Source organism: Hipposideros armiger, unplaced genomic scaffold, assembly GCF_001890085.2.
Source record: "Hipposideros armiger isolate ML-2016 unplaced genomic scaffold, ASM189008v1 scaffold_229, whole genome shotgun sequence".
NCBI classification, from domain to species: Eukaryota; Metazoa; Chordata; class Mammalia; order Chiroptera; family Hipposideridae; genus Hipposideros; species Hipposideros armiger.
In genome coordinates, this window is record NW_017731579.1 from 1956155 (window position 1) to 1976451 (window position 20297).

The 20297-nt window shown below is 33.8% G+C and overlaps 1 protein-coding gene across 4 annotated transcripts in view; it reads left to right on the forward strand.

Annotated features, from left to right (window-relative positions):
- Positions 1 to 20297, forward strand: part of USP15 (ubiquitin specific peptidase 15) — a 129176-nt gene that overhangs the window by 94014 nt on the left and 14865 nt on the right. For all 4 annotated transcript variants that reach the window (XM_019654745.1, XM_019654746.1, XM_019654748.1 and 1 more), the window contains 3 exons: positions 15003 to 15176; positions 16041 to 16199; positions 16279 to 16503. In XM_019654745.1, coding sequence (XP_019510290.1) covers positions 15003 to 15176; positions 16041 to 16199; positions 16279 to 16503 — 558 coding nt within the window. The remainder of the gene's footprint in view (positions 1 to 15002; positions 15177 to 16040; positions 16200 to 16278; positions 16504 to 20297) is intronic.

Below are 20297 nucleotides of genomic sequence, written 5' to 3' on the forward strand. Positions count from 1 at the left end.
TGCCTAAAATATTGAGCTGTCAGAAAAGTCATGAAGGGTTGGCAAGTTGGTTATTGAAAACCATTGCTCAATTAATAATATTTAAATTGCTAATTCTTATAAACTCACATTAAAAGATTAACAGCCCAGTAACGAACCTACAGCCTCTGATAATAACAATACCCTTCTTTGCTTAATACAGGTTCTTTTCGTATCATGGTCACTTTCTTAATTTCCTCTTCACCGAGGTGTATGAGTTTAGGGCATAAGGTATCCTTATTTCACTGATGATGAAATTGAGGCAAGGAAAGTTTAATTGATTTGTCACTCACTAAGACAAGTTAATAAATGAGTTAAAACTGGGTTGTTATTCAGAACACCTCAAAATTATACTAATCAGCTTGTAAGAAATGGTTTAAAAATGTTTAATGTGGTCAAATACACATGGCAAAAGGTACCATTTAACTATTTTTAAGTGTTTAGTTCATCAGGATTAAGTATATTAACGTAGTTGTGTAACCATTAAAAATGTTTTTATGTTTATGCCGCCAAATACATGGCCCCCATAATATAAGAAACTCCCATAAAGTAGTATTACTTTTGTACAGTTCATACAGTTTCTCTGGGAGGTTATATACACACTTACTCATTTGTTGGTAAGAGTGTTCAAAACAATTCAAGGACTCCTTTTGGAATTGCTTTTATTCTTCTGAGTACCACTGACAAATATTTCTCTTCCTTTGGTGATGAAGTTGATTTTCAAAAACCTGAAGTTATTCAGAGCATTATCTTCAGAATACTGTAGGTGATCAAGCTGGCTAACATTGTTTTTCAAATAAGATATACTTATGAAGTTTCCATTCATTTACTCAGCAGATGTTTATTAACGGCCTACTAAGTGCCGTTCACTCTGATAGGCATTAATTATACCATGGTGAACAAAACAATTTCTGTTTCCATGGAGTGTAGTCCAGTAGGGGAGATAAATATTAAATAAATCATGAATTATAAGTATCATGAAGAGAAAAAAGGGAGTGCTATGAATAAGTAACAGGAGCTTGGAGAGTACTTAATTTATACTGGGTATCTTATTCTCCAGAAATAACGTTTGAGCAATGACCAAAGAATAGTTATGAGTTAAGTTAGGCAGGTGACAGTTGAAGTAATGGAGCAACATGTGCAAAGCCCCTAAGATGGGCAAGTTTGCGGAACCAAAAGGAGAGTGACCTATGGAATAATACTTGAAGGCGAGTGGTATAAAATGAGTTTGAAGAAGTAGGCAAAAGCCAGATCATGTAGGGGGAATTTAGATATTAATGTATTACAAAGACATTGAAGGTCCCAGTACTATCATCTCATCTAGTTTATAGCACTAGCTGATTCCTAGACCTAGCTGATTTCTCTGCTTATACTCCTAATCCCTATGGTCTGTTCTAAAAAGAGCGATTCTTTTCCAACCTAAGGCATTTCCTGTTACTCTTGTCTATAACACTAAAAGCCGTCTCATTTCACTCAACAAAAGCTAAAGTTCTTAAAAGAGAATATAAGGCTCTATATGATTTAGGCCCCTACTGTTTTATTTTCAACTACTTTTCCCCATGTTCACTTATCTCCATCCTTACTAGCTCCTTTTCAAGAATGTTCCTTACACGGTTTCTGAACTTTTAATTTCCTATATCTGGAATATTCTCCCTTCAAATATTGATGTCCTTGCTCTCCTGTTTCCTTTAGGTCTCTATTATGACTCAGATCCTTCTCTACTCATTCTATATACAGTAGTAACTGCCTTCCCTACATTTGATACATCCATCATGACCTATACGAGTATGTAATTTGGATTTTTGTCTGTCTGCCTCCCCCTACTTCAAACACACACACACACTCCATGAGCTCTGGGGCTTTGTTTCAGTCACAACTATAGCCCCATTATCTAGCATGGTATCTGGTATGTAGAAGGTACTCAAATTAATGAAAAATGAAGGAGATCACATGTGTGTCTAGTTTCTGGCTTGGATTGTCAGAAAACTCATGATGCATGTTTGCAACAGATGGCACTAGTTCATTTTTGGAAGTACTAGAGTCATCCGCATCTATGTTACTGCTATGTCGTTTGACAGCTGACAGTCCTAGTTTCATTCTAAAAAAAAAAATTGAGCGATTTGATTGAGTTTTGGAGATTTTACAACAAGTTGAAGATGGAAGACCAAACTCTGTATTTTCGCCATATTTTATTGTTTTACTTCCATAAAGGGAAGAACATGCGTCAAGCTTGTGAAAAGTTGCATAAAGTTTATGGTGACAATGCTCTACAAGAACGTCAGTGCTAACAATGGTTCACGAAATTCCTTGCTGGTGATTTTGATCTCAACGACACTCCTCTGTCAGGGAGGCCCACTGAGGTTGATGACGACAAAATAAAGGCATCGATCGAGTCAAACCCACGTTACATGACATGAGAGATTACAGAAACATTGACCATCCATCATTCAAGTGTTCACGACCACCTGAAGAAGCTGGGATACATAAGCAAGCTCAATATTTGGGTTTCGCATGAACTCAAAGAAGTTCATTCGACAGTGCATATAAACATCTGCAATATGCTCATTAAACGTGAGGAAAACGATCCTTTTTCGAAGCGACTGATAACTGGTGATGAGAAGTGGATTGTTTACAACAATGTGGTGCACAAACAGTCTTGGTCCCGATGTGATGATTCACCTCAAACAACATTGAAAGCAGATATTGGTCAGAGGAAGGTTATGCTCTTAGTGTGGTGGGATTTTAAAGGTGTGTTTTTTTAGCTCCTACCAAGGAACCAAACAATCAATTCGAATGTGTACTGTTGGCAATTGGACAGTTTGAATGACTCCATCATCCAGAAAAGTCCAGAGCTTGTTAATTGTAAAGGAGTTGTGTTCCATCACGACAATGCGAGACCACACACAAGTTTGATCACCCGTCAAAAATGATTGGAGCTTGGATGGGATGTGTTGCCACACCCACCATACTCGCCTGACCTTGCGCCATCAGACTTCCACTTGTTTCGCTCTCTTCAAAACTCCTTGCGTGGTATAACGTTCAATTCAAATGAGGCTATAAATCAGTACCTTGTTCAGTTTTTTTCACAAATAAAGACAGGTCCTTCTATGAACGAGGAATTATGAAGCTCACTGAAAGATGGCAAAAGGTTATTGAACAAAATGGGCAATATATCATTGATGGATCTTCGTTCTTTATATAAATAAATGACCTTCAAAAAACAGAGACAAAATACGTCATGACTTTTCCGACAACCCAATACATCATAATGATAAGCATTTAATGAAATCAGAGTGGTAGGAGGAAGGACGCAATAGAACAGATTTTGGGTAGGGAGAAGACTGTGAGTTTACTTTTTGGCATATACAGTCAGTGAAGCCCATGAGACATCCAAGTAGGTATATCAAAGGCAGATGGATATTCTTATATAAAATACAGACCAGAGGCCTAGGTTAAAAATAGAAATATGGCTGTTGTAGATTGTATTTAAAATAAGGGAAATGATTGCATCTAAATGAGGGCATCTATGAAAAAGAGGTCCCAGGACTAAGCCTTACAATACAGTATCTGAATGGAGGAAAGACAGTTACAACAGGGAAAAAGAAAGGAATTATGGAGGCAAGTAGTTTCTAGATTTTGTGGTAACTTCCGCTATTTCCTCACATTTTTCCACCACAGAAATCCTACGTCAGAAACCTATTTTACCATAGCAAAAAAACACTGTGTTTATACACTCAATAAACACATATTGGCACCTCCTTTGTTCTAAATATTGATGCCTTTTCAAATGTATGTCAGCTCTAAAAAGAGAAGTGCCTAAAATATTGAGCTGTCAGAAAAGTCATGATGTATTTATTCTGTTTTTCGTTACAAAAATGCATCATGACTTCCAACAACCCAATATTTTGAACCATGACAATAACAATGGAACAAACATGTAGCCTCCTAAGGTAATCACATCAAAGAGGATGTTCATTTGAATTTGAAGGGTTTTTTGGAAAATCACTCTCTGCTTTATAATCATGTTTCATATATAATTAAAAATCTGTTGCTGGCCTTCATTTAGAGAGATTTTGCTTTGAATATAAACAGTTATTAACACACACTAATTTATATACACATACATACATTCATTATATGTACATGAATGTGTGTGTGTGTGTGTGTGTGTGTGTATGTATGTGTGTGTTTTAAGAATTGGTATATAATTCAAGTACCTGTAATCTGAGTAATTCTTCAGTAATTGCCCAGGGCTTTTCTATGCATTATATACTTTGCTAGGAAAAATCTTTCAGTAACTCTTTTTAAAAGAAATTAAAAACATATTTTTGAAACAAAAGTTACTTATTGTTTATAAGGAAATTTTTAATAGTAAGATAGATATACTTTAAGATTCCTCTTATATTCATTGACTATCATACCAAAAGTATCTCTGTCATCATGATTATACCATCAACTCTATTACCTTCCCTGAGACTTGTTCCATTAATTGTCTCCTGTTTTTTCAATACCTTTAAGCTCACCTCTTCCTCTTCACTGTCTTCCTTTTAGCATATGTACATGGTCAAAGTCTTTTTTTTTTTTTTAACTGGGTTGGGGGATGGAGTAAAGAGGAGCCTTGACCTTGAAAAGAAGGATGGTATGCTTTCTACTTTCTCATCTCCTATTCAGTAGTCCTCATCTCGTCAGCATAGCATAGTAGTTAAAAGCATGGGTTTTGGAACCTGACTGCTTGGATTCAAATCCTAGTTCTGCCACTTATAAGTTGTGTGACCAAGGATAAGATGCTTCTTAGTTTCTTCATCTATTAAATGAAAATAAAGTGCTTAAGAAGTGGTTGGCACATAGTAAGCAGTAAGTATCAACTGCTATTATATTATTACTGTGACTATCACACCACCCCACAGAAATTGCTTTTGATAAGGTCACTCTTGACCCCCTGTTTGCTAGGTTCTTTGTAGCCCCTTTATCTTTGAGATGTTGACATCCGCTCTAACTGACAAATCCCAAATCTATCTCAACCATAATTCTCTCTCCTGAGCTTCCCTCCAATATATAACTATTAGGTAGACGTTCCTGCGTAGTGAATATTACAGATATCTCAAACTCAACATGTCACTAAGAATAAACATACCAGGGGTGCCAAAAACATGTATACAAGTAGACACTTTGGTCAGCGTTGCTCAAGCAGTAGTTTGCTGTAATCAGAAGTGTTGAACACTGATGGTAACCACTTTGAAGACCTCTTGTAATTGCACAAGTCAAACATGACTTGTATTCATCTTATGTTATCGGTATATATTGAGTATTACAATTTAAATAGTTTTCCTTTCTTAAAATGTGTATATATATTTTTTGGCACCCTCTGTATTTCCCCAAACACCTGATCCTTTTATTTGTTATACTCTTGTAGGCCCAACCATCCACCCAGTAACCCAAGTCCTATTCATCCTACTGCCTCTTAAATATCACATCAATTTTCTCCTCTCCTCACAGTACAGTTTGAATACTTGAGCATCTTTTATGTGAAGTATTGAAATATATCTTGAACTCATCTCTTCGTTCTATCATTTATTCTCTTCCAATTCCATTTAGTACACTGCTTCCAGATTCATTGTTTTAAAATGCAGATACCCCCTTGCTTTAACCCCTTGCTTAAAACTCTTACCCTTCATCTAAAGAATAAAACCCAAACTGGACCTTGTCTTCCTCCTTAGCCAAAACTAAAGGTTCTTGGAATTCATTAAGTTTTAAACCTCTTTGTGTATACCTTTATTCTTCACTTGTTGCCTTTCCCATACCTCTCCCTCATCCCACCCTTTTCTCTCTCGTTTGCTTCTGGACAAATAACCTATTACACAGTCAGATTCATGAAAGTAGAGACTGTCTTTGGTTTTCTTTTATATCCCCAGTGTTTTGGTATAATGTCAGATACTAGTAAGTACGTTAGAACAGTGTTTCTCACTGTGCGTCTGTGGATGAGACAGTGCTGGTAAAATAAGTATAGAAATTAAAAGTAAGGGATCCAAAACTTTTATAGCACTTTGACAGGGTAATTTTACATGTATTACATCTAATAATAAAAAAATAGGGCTTTGTTTTGTTATTGTTATTTTTTATTTCATTTTTCTAGTGGTTCATTTTTACTGTATTTTACATGAGTATCTCAGTCTATGACAATTTGAAAATTAAAAAAACAAACAAAACACTAGCCCTTCCACACAGATCTGGTTTGAGAAACACTGCATTAGAAAAATTTACCAGAAATATTTAAACTTGACCTGTACCAGATTAATGATATTTCTGGAGCTATTTAAACTCCAGAAGAGCATAATAGTTTTAAAAAGAATCATAGCACATTGTGTGTGTGTGTGTGTGTGTGTGTGTGTGTGTGTGTGTTTGTGTGTGTGTTCTTGCAACTGAAGGGTCAGAGACCTGCCACTATTTATAAAGTCTATGAAATACTACAGTTTCTGTTCTACCAATGAAACAGATCTGTAGGACTTGGATTGGGTTGCCCTGTTTATCAAAGCTTGGCAGAGTATACTCCACTACCATGCATAGAATTCCTTGAATGATTTCAGTAAGTGATACGAAGAAAATATTTTAGAACATTATTTCTATATTTCCAGAGACTCTTAAAATAACGATCTTCTCTGTTCTTAATAAATATTTGAGTGATTATTTACACAAATTTAACATTTTTTTTTTGCTTATGAAAATAACCAGAAACTTTTCATGGTTCATGTTATCACATGATCTTTAAATTTCTATTTCAACTCAGCTTAAGAACTTACTGGATTATGGGCCTAGTGTAATGAAATGAGACAAGGACATATGTGACTTGGTAGTTTCTCTTAAGTAATGTAATAAACCAGTTAAACTAAAAAAATTTTCTGCTGTTTCTTCCTATATGCTTTTGCAGGAGAACTTAAAGATCAACAAATTACACAATCCTAAATACTCATTTATTCCAATGTTACTGAATATTAATTGCAAGGGAATGAACACACACAAAATTTTAAAGAACCATTGTTTTTTCCTTAAATCCTTTGCCTATCTTGCTTGCCTAAAATATTGGCATTTATTTCATTATGAGCCAGTTTTGAATTATTAATGGGGTAGGAGATAAGATAGTAAACATTAAAATTGAATTCATAAGCTTTAGTTCTTTAAATATTACTTACATTAATGTTTATTAATGTTACTAGAACCATTTGGTTTTAGTGTGCTTCCCATAAAAGAAATATTTAAACATAAAATTACTCATTAAATTGCCTGTTACTAAAAAAAAAAGAAATTAGCCCATTGCCATTATAGTCTAGTAGTTTTAAAACCTCATTTAAATATACCTATCAGAAACTTCATAGCATTGTTGCTGGTGTAATCATTATCACAGAAGCTTTCAAATTTATCTATATTGCAAGTGTATCTTCTCTCCAATTTCTACTTTTAGCTTTTGAGATGAAAACCAATGGTCTTTACATAATCGTGGCTTTTTTATCGCTGATATATCTAGTTACAGGACTTACTGCAAGTAACAGGGTAGCTTTTTGACAAACAGAATTCTCCTTCCCCATTCCTATGGCGGGGCGGGCGGGAAGCATTGGCATTTCTTCGCTAACTAACAAAGTGTTTCCCGTTAGTTCTCATACTTCCCACAGCTTCATAATAATTCTTCACTGAGTTCAAGCAGTGTGTAAAGAAGAAATTCCATAGAATTTAAAAGAAAGTATGACAGCAGGGACTTTAAATAAAGTTCAATTTTATTTATGCTTTAAGCATAGTAATGAGATTAATGATATATGTTAAAATGTTAGAACAACATCCTTGTCCAACTCAAAAGTGCTCCCTTTAAAACTGCTTTATGTAAAATTTCAATATTTTAAGTAGATTTTTATGCCAGTTCTCTGCTGGCTAGTTGGGATCTGTGGAGGGGGGAACATAGTTAAAATAAGTTTTTTGAAACTAAATAAAAAGAAAGTTATATCCACTTATATTTTACTTACATGAATTTATTCTTTAAAGAAAACTTGAAGAGAGCATGGCAATGCAAAATAACAGAACAGAGCTATAGTTCTGTTCGCTTTAAATCTACTTGATGAAGGCGTAGGCTTATATTTGTAGTTCACTATAAAAAGTCTACCTCACAATTTCCTATATCATCTAACTATTTACAGAACTATAGCCAGTAACAGTAGGAATAGAATGCTTCAGAATTATACAGTACCTTTTTAAAATGTTTATACTGTTTTTATAACAAATTGAAAAACAATATAACATGGCAAATCTGAAAATTCTTGATCTATCTAATCTTAAAAACCAGAAAAAATAATTTGGGGGTATTCTAAGCTTTAACCATGGATTACTTCAGGTTTTTATTTTTATTTTTTTTAAATCATAATAAAATGGTTTTCTCATTTTAGATTGGGTTTTTATTTTTAGTATTGGTCAGTTTGAAGGTGTAGCTACTTTTTTAAACGGTTAAGAGTGGCGTTACATTTTGATCAGTTACAGAATGAGTTAACGCAACTCAAAGGCTTTAGGTAATCAAAAATTAAGTTTGTTTTCTTTCCTGTTCTAGTTACCGGTTTACTAAAATAGTGAGCATACATGATCACTTGAAAATTGGGCTTCTGGAGCACCTGAACAGAAAGGGAGAGGTTCATATTCAGCATTACAAAAGACAACTTTCTCTTTTTGAAGGGGATTACTTTGGCTATTTTCCAGGTACTGGGGAAATTCCAGATTCATTACAAATGATTGGGATGGCTATTAATTATTCATTTCCTAAAATATGTTGATTACAGACTTGAGATGTGGTAATATAGTAGAACCTTACTTCATCAATTAAAAAAAAAACTGTAGACGTTTATAATGAAATAACAAAATTGAGACTCTTAACATGAGTCACTTGTATTTTCTCAGAGAGAACTCTGAAAACATCAGTCTTATTGATGAGAACATATTTAACATATTTCATACAACTTTTTGAAAGTAATGTAAGAGCAATAGGACTTGTGCATGTGTATATAAGGAAAAGTTATGTGCAAAGCATTGTAGTTTATCCAAGTAATTAAATAATGAAAGAAAATTATATTTTATATAATATTCCAATTTTAAGATGTTGGGTGAAGGATAAAAATTTATAACTAGAGTTTTTCATGGAGTATTAATACTTTATAAAATAGTTGAATGGTATATGCATTCTTTTTAAAAATAGTTCTTCATGGTCGCAGTGGCTAAAGGTCTCTATATACTGAACCATAGAGAATGTCCACTGGATGAGACATTTGGTTATTTAGAAGAAGTCTCTTTAGAATTTTTATGTCTGGTTCCAGGTTGAAAACCTGGGGAAGAGAGTCATGCTAAAAATATATTTCCAACTATTTTTTCCTTCACATATCTTTTACTTATGTGGATTTATCTTGATGGTTGTTGGGGCATTCACAATTGTTAATGTTCCTTCATTAGGAAAGCCTCGTTAGGCATTATTTAGACTTCCATTTTTTACTTACAGAACTTTTAGGTAGGTTATAGTTACATTACAGGGTGCAATTCAGATTTCTTTATTCAAGTATTTTTCCTCAGCTCTTAGTCGAAGTACTGCTTTCAATCTCTACCATACAAATTTTTATTCATTCAACCTTTATTGAGGTATATGCCAGCCATTGTGCTAGATCCTAAGGTGCAAAGGTAAATAAGACATGGGTTCTGCTCTCAAGATAAGTTCAGTATAAGTGAGTTCATGGTATAGAATTAGCCCAGAGGAAGGAATATTAGTTCTTCCTAGAGGTGCTGAGGAAGATGTGACATTTGTAAGAGATATTGAGAAGAGTGTTGAAGAATAAGTAGGAATGTCTTACAGGGGAAGACTATTCTAAGAAGGAGAGGAGTACATGCTAAGGCTCAATCTAAATACATTAAACTAAAGAATATATCTTAAGAGTCCTAATTCAAATTTACATTCAAGAGTACTCTTATTTCTTGCAGTTTCCAATTATAAATGCGTAAGTAAGCACAAGTAGAGAACCACAAAACCACTTTGAGGAACAGATACTTAGCAGTCATGTCTACTCACAAAACTATTGGCTTGCTGCACATACACCAACCATTCTCATCATTCCTTAGGGATCAACAGCTTTTCATAGCAGCTTATGTCCTGAACCTTCCGTTAGGCAACTAATCATTATATCATGAAGGCTAAATTAATTAATACCAAAAATCTACTATATAATAAATATGAAATTTAGTTATTTAATCCTTAGATCTTAGTGTGCAATTTGCACACTATTAACTTATCTAGGGATTTAAATATCGAAATATTTAGTTAAGAGTGCATTTGACTGTTCATTAATATAAGTTTTTTACTTTTTTTTTTTTGCATTAAGAATTGAGACTACTGGTACAGGATCTTTTTCTTTAGTCTGAGTGTTGCTTTATTTTTAACATGGTGTTTGATAAAATTCTACCCTATTTTAGGACCTACTCTAGGCATAATTATGATGAAACAAAATGTGGCTTAAGATGGGTGTTTTATGATCAGTCAAATTACTTCATATTTGGACCTCATTTTTTGGTGATGAGTTGCAAGAGCTAATAATTCTCCTTGAAATACTGAAGTGTTAGCATTTGTTAGTGTCAGGCAGTTGAAATCAAATGAATTAACAGAGGTGAATCTCAAAATGGCACATGACTGGTAGAATGTCACGAAACTTACAAGTAGCCACAAAAATAACATACTAATACTGTTTATCTAATTTATTTTATTCTTATTCATATGTATTCTCAGTTTTTGATAAGAAAAGCCATTTATTAAGGAAGGATGAGTTTTGTTCTGTTTCACAGTTTAAGAAGCATTGAGAGTAAGATATATCTACACAGGCACAACACATGTTGTATGTGATTTCTAGTTTATAGTATATCATTCAGTTAAGTATCCTACAGGTTAAAAAGGCAATTTCCTATGCCTACACATATATGAATTTATATATATATATATATATATATATATATATATATATATATATGTATATATATGTCTTAGAAAAGGAATTATTTTGAGACAATCCCAATCAGATAAGAAAGTGACTGTTTTTATAGAAGAATCTCCGAGAGAGCTGCTTCAGAACTCTGGTTATGATTTTTATCATTGAACTAATGAAAACTATATTTTTTAAAACCTTGTATTTAATGGCACCAGTCCACATATACAGTTTTCTGGTAATTGTCAAAGGTGTTCATGTTTCTAAGATAACCGCATGTTAAAATATTGAATAATGAGTTGCATAAATTACAAATCAAATTCATGACCAGCTTTAAGAAACTGCGTTCTCTTTCTTTTACCAGAATGTTGGCATTCAATACTGATATCACCTGGGGCATGGAAATATTTTAGTTGTTTTACCTCTATTCCAATTATGCCTTGAAATTTTTATCGGAAGTTATAAGAGGACTTTTAATATTTCAACTGGTCTTTATACTGTATGAAGAATATAGTGACTCCTAGAATAATATTGTTTTCAAGGTGAGGGAGAAGAATACTACAGTATTTTCAAGATGAAGAAAAATCTGGCATCAGTTTAGTTTTTAAACTGTTATGATCTCTGCATTAGTAGAATAATTAAACTGGCTATTGAATGTCTATATTTTATATGGTTTGTACAGTTTTAGAAAATGTAGTTTGAGTTTCTTAAACATGTTCAACAAATAATATGCTTTTGGGGGCCATTTAAGACTTAATGTTTTAAATTTAAATATAAGGTTTATCTCAAAATATATTGGTTATAATATCTTGACAGGTGGTTTTTTATCATTAAAACTGTGTTTTCTCGTTGTTTAGTTTGTTACCATTGAACTATAGTCATTTACAAACTGGGATATGTCATTATGAAAATAAGCAGTGGTATCTGTGTCAGGGAGTTATAAAAAAACCCAGGCAGTGATCCACTACAAAGCAGACAGTGGTTGAATGAAAGTCAAACAAAAGGCGGGGGTGGTGGGGGTGGTGGTTAATAGGTGGTGTTCTTTTTTGGTTCAGTATTCAGGTAGAAATACTTAAAGAAACTTTTGGTATTATTTATTACAAGCAAATATATTTTTGCCATCACTTAGTAATATTTCATTCAAAAAAATTTAAATAGTCATGGAGATGTAGTACAGCATAGGGAATATAGTCAATAAAACTATAATAATTATGTATGGTGTCAGGTGAGTAATAAACTTACTGGGGGGATCACTTCGTAAATTATATAAATGTCTAACCACTATGCCGTACACCTGAAACTAATATAAAATAATATTGAATGTCAACTGTAATTGGGAAATTTTCTAAGTAAATAAATAATTAGATTTAACTACTCTGTGCCAGACATTGAAAGAAAAGAGTAAAAAAACCAAGAGGATAAATACATTAGTAAGTACAAGTAAAATAATTTTTATTAAGTATACATTTATTGTTCACATGCTAATTGCCAAGTAACATAGGTGCTGAGTACTAGAGATATAAAAGTAAAAGATACCACAATTCCTGCTCTCATGAGAGTCTGAGTCCATTTAGCAAGACTAACTAAAAACTAAAGTTACAGTGTATTATAAAATCACTGATGTAACAAAAAATGAGCATTAAGCAATGTGGAAACATACAAGATGAAACACTGTAAGGGAGACTAGGAAGTCTTCCCAGAAAGGATACCTGAATCTCGATGGTTTATTTAGATATAAAGCAAAAAGCGTATGTTTTATGTAGTTGGAGTAATGTTTCAAACTTATGGAGAGAGAATGCATGGAGGTTAAGGAACCACACAAGTCAAGTAAGGCTGGGGTAGAGTTAAAAAAAGGAGGGGAGGGGGGAATTAGCCATGAAACTACATACGTGGGCAAAACATAGACCCATCTAAATATCTGAGATTTTAATCTGAAATTGCTATTAAAGGGTTTATAACAAGGAACAGGATTAGGTGCAAATTTTAGAAAGATCACTCTGGATGCTATTGGAAATCTAAAAAAATTTTCAGTTATATTCGGAAGCTCCTTGTAAGATGATACATGTGAATAATCAAGTAAAAACAAAATTCAAGAATTATGTTTGCACAGCTTGGTTCTTTGAGGTGTTTGATAAAGCCAGAAATTAGGTTCTTTGCATAACTGTTACAGCCAGTAGTGGAATATTCTTAGTATAAGCCTGAGCTGATCAAATATAAGGATTTGCAAACTAATTGATCATTGTTGGAAATGCTGTCCTACCTCTCCTTTGCCTCATTGACTATTTAGCGTTGACCCTATTTGTACTAAATTAGATACTACTAAGTGATGGCACTTATGCCCTGTGTAGCCATATTGTACTCTGAGTTTCCTAGCCCTTTCCCAGTGCTGCGTTTATAATTAAAAAGCCAATCAAAAAGGAAAGAGAAAATGAAATTCAGAAGGCATGTAACACTATGAAAGGTTGAGATATAAAAGTAGTTAATAAAAAAGGTAGAAAAGTATCCTTTCCCTAATTGTCTCCTACATTGCAACAAACCTCTATTCATCTGCTCAAGTAAAACTTTTTTCTGCTGAAAATAGCACCTGAATGATTCTAAAGCCTCTATAGTCCAACCCAAACATTTTTAACTGTTTATACAGTTTTCATTGCCTAAGAATTATATAACAAATTACATGATACTATAAACAGTCCTTCCTTTTGCCTTGACATAGGGGCTAGATGACCAATTTGGACAATACTATTTTTATTATATAAAAAAATTCCAAAATAGATATTATGGTTACTCGAGTAAATATAAATTGATTTATAATTGAAACCACAAAATAGAGCACCATAATTTATTTCAAAGATTGAATATATTTAATTTTGGAGTTTTAGCCGAACAGTACAAGGTACATAGTCATAGCTTATAGCATCCAAGTTATCAGCATGAACCCAGCAGGCTGAACCTTTCATAGCTATTAAGACTATTTGTATTTAACTTAATCTAAATGAGTGGTAAGTAAAGTTTGAAAAACTTTGATTTCCATTAATAAAAATCTAAGCTCTCATAAGAGTGGGTTTCTACTACTTGACACGCAACTATTTAAAGCACTTAACCACTTGACTCCAAGAGAAATATCCTCCTGCAGCAAAAAAAAAAGTTACCTATATGACTGTGTGTGTCATTCCTTATATACTCTACTTAATGACTCTAGACATCTAATTGATAACATAATGTTGGGTTCATATTACATGGTTATTATCAACTTAAAAGTTTTCCCTCAAGATAAATATTATGGAAAAACTGCACTTCTGCTATTTTATTTTAAGTCCTAGATTATTTAATTCAAAGTAGAAAAGAGTTGGAGAACTCACTTATTCATAGTTTTAATCTTGCCATAAAGGACAATTGGATTATGATATTAAAGGAGAGCTTGAAGAAGTAAGAACACACTTAGCCAGAATTCATATAACATAAGTTTGTTTTCTCAGGCTCAGCTAATCTGTGCTGTTCCTTCTAAAAATGGTTGACCAAATGGAAAATTTAAAGGCTGCTCTTTCATGATAAGAAATTGACAATGAACACAGTAAATACTCTTTTAAGTTAATTTCGTGCTTGCACTCTATCTCAGTTTTTACCTACTCAGGCTAATTTGCAGGTGCCTGGGATGAGTAGACAATCCATAATTTCTACCAATCAAGTAAAAGAAGGAAAGAAAACTCTGAGCTTCTCTCCCAGTTAACAGGTAGTTTGCTGTGGTTAAAATTAATGCAGATTTTACAGCAACAAATATTAGCATTTTCATTTATTATAAGTAATTGATTTGGAATTTTGGAAATGAACAGTTGAGTGCATCATTTGAGTGTTTATTTGACCAGTTACTTATTAGTACAAGAGGTCATCACTTAAATTTTTCTCTTTATGTTATGGCAAATCGGTTTGTTTCTCTGTTCATTTTAACATGTTTAACATGTGTGGTTACTTTGACTTAAAAATTTATTTTATTCTTTGCAGTGTTTGAGCAACACACCTCCACTTACTGAATACTTCCTTAATGATAAGTACCAAGAAGAACTGAATTTTGACAATCCCTTAGGAATGAGAGGTGAAATAGCTAAATCTTATGCTGAATTGATCAAGCAAATGTGGTCTGGAAAATTTAGCTATGTCACACCAAGAGCTTTTAAGGTTAGTAAATACATTTTAAATGAGGGTTATATCACCCCCTATAGAACAAAAATTGGTTCTCTGGGCAAGGGGTGAAAAATCATAGCTATTACAATGTTTTGTGGCCCTTCAAAGTGACACAGCACTTAAATACATAGACAGTATACCTGTGGTGTTAAATTTTCTGGCGGGGGGATGGGACAGATGACTTGTTTAAAAATGCTCTAGGGGGCCGGCTGAGTGGCTCAGTTGGTTAAGAGCTCGCTCAAGAGTTTGAGCTCTGAGCAACAGCGGTTCGAGTCAGCCCGAGCTGAGCAGCCGCGAGCTGCCAACAGGTGGCAGGATGGCTCAGCTATAAAAAAAAAATAATAATAAAAAAAAATAAAAATAAAAATGCTCTAGGGAATGGGGAGGGGAATGATTTAGTAAAGGTTGAGAAACAATGGTGTGGTACAAAGTGACTATACAGAGACAGCAGTGAGCATGCACAGGTATTATAGGACACAGTTCATCTCTGGGGAACCTGGAAAAACATTTTATACAAAGGGAAAGACTAAATTTGGGCATGTCATTAAACTCTAAAGAATTCAGTTTATTTTAAGAGTCATTGTAAGTATGAAAAATTATTAAAATGAAACTAGTTTACAAAACAAACTCTAAATACTAATTAAACATTTCAATATAATTCTTAAACTTTTAAGTTAATTATAATTTATGAAGTCGTGACTGTAAAAGTGCCAAAAGTTGATTTAGGGTTTGAATAAATTTTAAAAAGGAGATTAATTCAAAAATATAGAATCTGTGAATAATGAGAATCGACTATGTATTTTTTAAAAAATCAGTCTTGTCCCTCGAGCTGATATTATAGTTTTGCTTTAATTACAGACACAAGTAGGACGTTTCGCACCTCAGTTCTCTGGATACCAGCAGCAGGACTGTCAAGAACTATTAGCTTTCCTATTAGATGGACTACATGAGGATTTGAATAGAATTAGGAAAAAACCATATATACAATTAAAAGATGCCGATGGAAGGCCAGATAAGGTAAGTTGAATGATATTATTGTCACCATTGTTTTATTAATGTAATATCTCTGTGTAATATGTGTCTGTTTTCCTTATAGGTAGTTGCCGAAGAAGCCTGGGAAAACCATTTAAAAAGAAATGATTCTATCATAGTAGATATATTTCATGGCCTGTTCAAATCAACATTAGTTTGCCCTGAATGTGCTAAGATTTCAGTAACATTTGATCCTTTTTGTTACTTGACACTTCCATTGCCCATGAAAAAAGAACGGACCTTGGAAGTTTATTTAGTTAGAATGGACCCACTTACCAAACCTATGCAGGTAAGTCATGATTATTTTTTTTGCATTTGCTATTTTATAAAAAATTAATATTGAGTCCTTATACCTCAAGCACAATCCAATAATAGGTTTATTTGTGTAAGAGATTTTATAAGCTAAATACTTTGGAAATTAGTACAACTTTTTAGAAACTTGAAAGGGTGAGGGATGTGCAAAGTATATTATTTGTCATGTAAAAATAAAATTCTCAAAGGTTTTTTTCTCACCAAAGAAAAATGAGAGGTTGTTTGGTTTTCTAATGTTAGGGTAAACATTAGCTTACAAAGATTAGTAACATAATATAATTTTCTTTATTTTCCAACATGAACTTTCTTTAATGTTAATTATAATTTTCTTCCTAGTGGCTGTTGGAAGTAAAACTAGTACCTACAATACATTTTGATTCCTGATATAAGATAGTGATAAATTTAAATTTGTGTAATTTTTAGGCATCTTAAGAACTTCAAAGAGAAATAGAAATATAGTTAGACTAAAAATATGTGCTTCAATAATTTTCAAATATTTTAATCATTTAGAGTATCAAATAGTGCTTATTCTATTCAAGAGACCTATGCTAGGCCTTAATATCAGTTGTCTGCCTGATTCCAGTGCCTAGTGTTATAATTGGATTATTTTACGTTTTGTGGAGCAAAAACACTGTATTTTCATCCTTTAGTAATCAATCTATTTCTGACACTTGACCCACCCTAATAAAAGTAGTTCCTTCTCTTCTACATTCTGTTCCCCTAAATTCTATTTATTATAGCACTTACCAAATATCATTATGACCTGTGGTTTACTTTGATCTTTTTTCTTGTAGACCACAAGTTCTTTGAAGATATGAACTTTCAATCTTTGTATTTCTAACCCTCATGATTGTAGGTACTACTACAGAAGTACTGTTCAAAAATTTTACTCATTCAAATATGTATCGGGCATGTACTGGATGTAAAGCTCTGTTTGGTTAAACAAAGCAGACATGGTTCCTACTTTAGAAGAATGTTTACTAAAGATTCTTAGCTTAGGGTTCTAGCCAGATAGTACAGTTTGTTAGAGCATAATAGTTTCATTCGTACTCAGGTTGCCATAACAAAATACAATAGACTAAGTGGTTTAAACAACAGAAATTTATTCTCACAGTTCTGAAGGCTGGAAGTCTAGGATAAGAGTGCATGGTTGTTTTCTAGTGCAGGCTCTCTTCCTGGCTTACAAACAGCCTCCTCCTCCCTGTGTCCTCACATGGCAGGGAGAGAGAGCACACATGTGTGTGAACTGTCTGGTGTCTCTTCTTATAAGGCATTAATCCCATCATGAGGGCCCCACCTTTCATGCCCTCATCTAAACCTCCCAAAGGCCTCATATTCAGATACCATCACACCAGTGGTTAGGGCTTCACCACAGGGATTTTGAAGGGACACAATTCAGCCCATAGTAGTATTCATGAGCTCTATCTGAAAGCCTTGCTTTGAACAAAATTATGATCTTAACCATTCATTTAGTGGAAGTGTTTGGGTTTATTATCAACAAGGGTACAGTATATGAAGTGTTCATAAAAGTATAGTCTTTTTATTAAAAGTTAAAGTTTAGTAGAGACTGATTATGTACTCAGTTATGCAAATTTCACCCATTTCTTGTTCTGCTACTTTATGCTTCCTTCATGAACTCATTTAACTTGGTGCCTTCATGTCAGTGTTTTATCCAGCAGAGCTGAGAATAGTATAGCGAGCAAGAGAAACATGGTATTTGCCCTCATCCATGAGCAGAGCCAGTAAAGACCTGCTTTTGTAAAATTGTTAACATGTTTTTCAATAGAGAGAAACTGTAACAATGCTATATATAGTACACCCTTACTTCTGTAGTTTGTAACCTTACAAATATATCCCAATGAGTATAATAGAATAAGAGCGAAGTATAAAACAATGCATAAAAATTTTTTACAACAACAAAAAAATGTGGGTACTTTTTCTCTACAGTACCTTTGTTAATGACAGTACCTTCCCATGCCAGTAATATAATCTGTATTATATAGATTATGTGCAGGTTACACATTAGCTATAAGATATGTGTTGAATGTTCTTCCATAATATGGGTTTTTAATTATATTTTCAGCAATGGGAATTTCATTAATATACCTCTTTTCTCACTTGGTGACCAAAAATATAAACTTGTGGTGGCTAGAGCCATGGTCAGCACAGAGGAACTGGGTTGTTTTTTGTCCTCTCCACCACCCCTCCCCATTTGGAGGCAGTAACAATGCAAATACAAAATTGTAGCCCAGTCAACACTATTTTTTAACCAGCTGGGGAGGAAAGGGAGATTAGCTGATTTAGCCTACTTGAGTTTTTCCAACACCAAAGTTGATTTAGGTCATAGAAGTTTATTAGTAATTATATTGAACATGTATTATGTATTAGAATCTCATACTGTATAAGGTGCTGGAAATACAAAGATGTTCCTAGTCCTTGTTCTCAAGAAGCTTATATACAGTGTTAAAAGTGCTGTGACAGGTGCTGTATGAGTATACAAAAGGAGTAGCCTACCCAAACTGGTGATGACTCCTGTGTTGAATCCTGAAGGATGATTAAGTTTTAAGCACATGCAAGCTAGAAATACAAGCATTATAGACCAGGAAAGAGGCATGTACAAAAGGCTGAAGGCAAAAGAGGACACAGCCCACATTTAGAAACTGCAGGTAGATAATGCAGTTAGCAAAAAACCTTGATGATAGGAAGTTTAGACTTTATCCTGAAGACTAGGGGAGCCATGAAGGAGTATTCAGTAAAGAGGTTACATGGCCAGATGTGTACTTGAGAAAGAAGACTGACCTGGCAAAGATTAGATCAGAAAGGGTTAGGTCAGCTGTACTAAGACCAGCTAGGAGGCTTTTGCAATGATCAGATGACAAATGACAAGGGGTTGACCTATTAAAATTAAGATTAGTGTCAGGATGGCAGTCAGATAGAAGAACCAGTTTAATATGGGAATGAAAATGTTTAAGAGTATTCAAAAATGATGCCAAGTTTATTGGATTGGAAAACTGAAGAGACAGTGGTACTATTTGTTTTAATGGGATATGAAAGAAGAAAGGTTTAAGAAGGAACTTAAGTATTAATATTGGATATGTTGACCTAATATGACCTAAATCTGTAGTTAGTATTGAACATGTTGAGATGCATAAGGAAAATTTAGGTAGAGATACCAATAGGCATTGAGTTTATGTATCTGGACTAGAAATGAAAGGTCTGTGATTGAGAGATAAATTGGGTGGTGAGCTCTGATGGGTGGTAACGAATGTCTTAGAAAGATGAGATTATTTACTGTTAGTGTGACCCTGTAATTTATCATCTATCACCTAAACTTTTAAAAATAAAAGGCGCTGTTACTAATAATTATACCAGGACAGCAGGCTAATCCAGGACTGGCTAAAGCAAACCAGGATATGTTGTCACCTAGTCTGAGGAGAGCATACAAATCAAGAAGATAACTAAGGATAAAACTCTAAGGGACATGAGAGAAGAGCCTCAGAAGAAGGTGTGACCAGGACAATAGAAAAGAATAAGAAGTAGTAATATTGTAGGGGAAGGAACATTTTAAAGGAGGGAGTGGTCAGCAGTCATGCTATAGAAAGGTCAATAACAGAACTGATGAGACCTGGTTGTGTGATAGTATTGACAGCCTTGTAACAGATTAAATAGAGGTGAAGACAAAAGCCAAGAGTGGATCCATAATTGAATGGGAGGTGAGGAAGTTACGGTAGTCATTGAAGACATTACTTTTAAAGCAGACCAGAAAGGGAG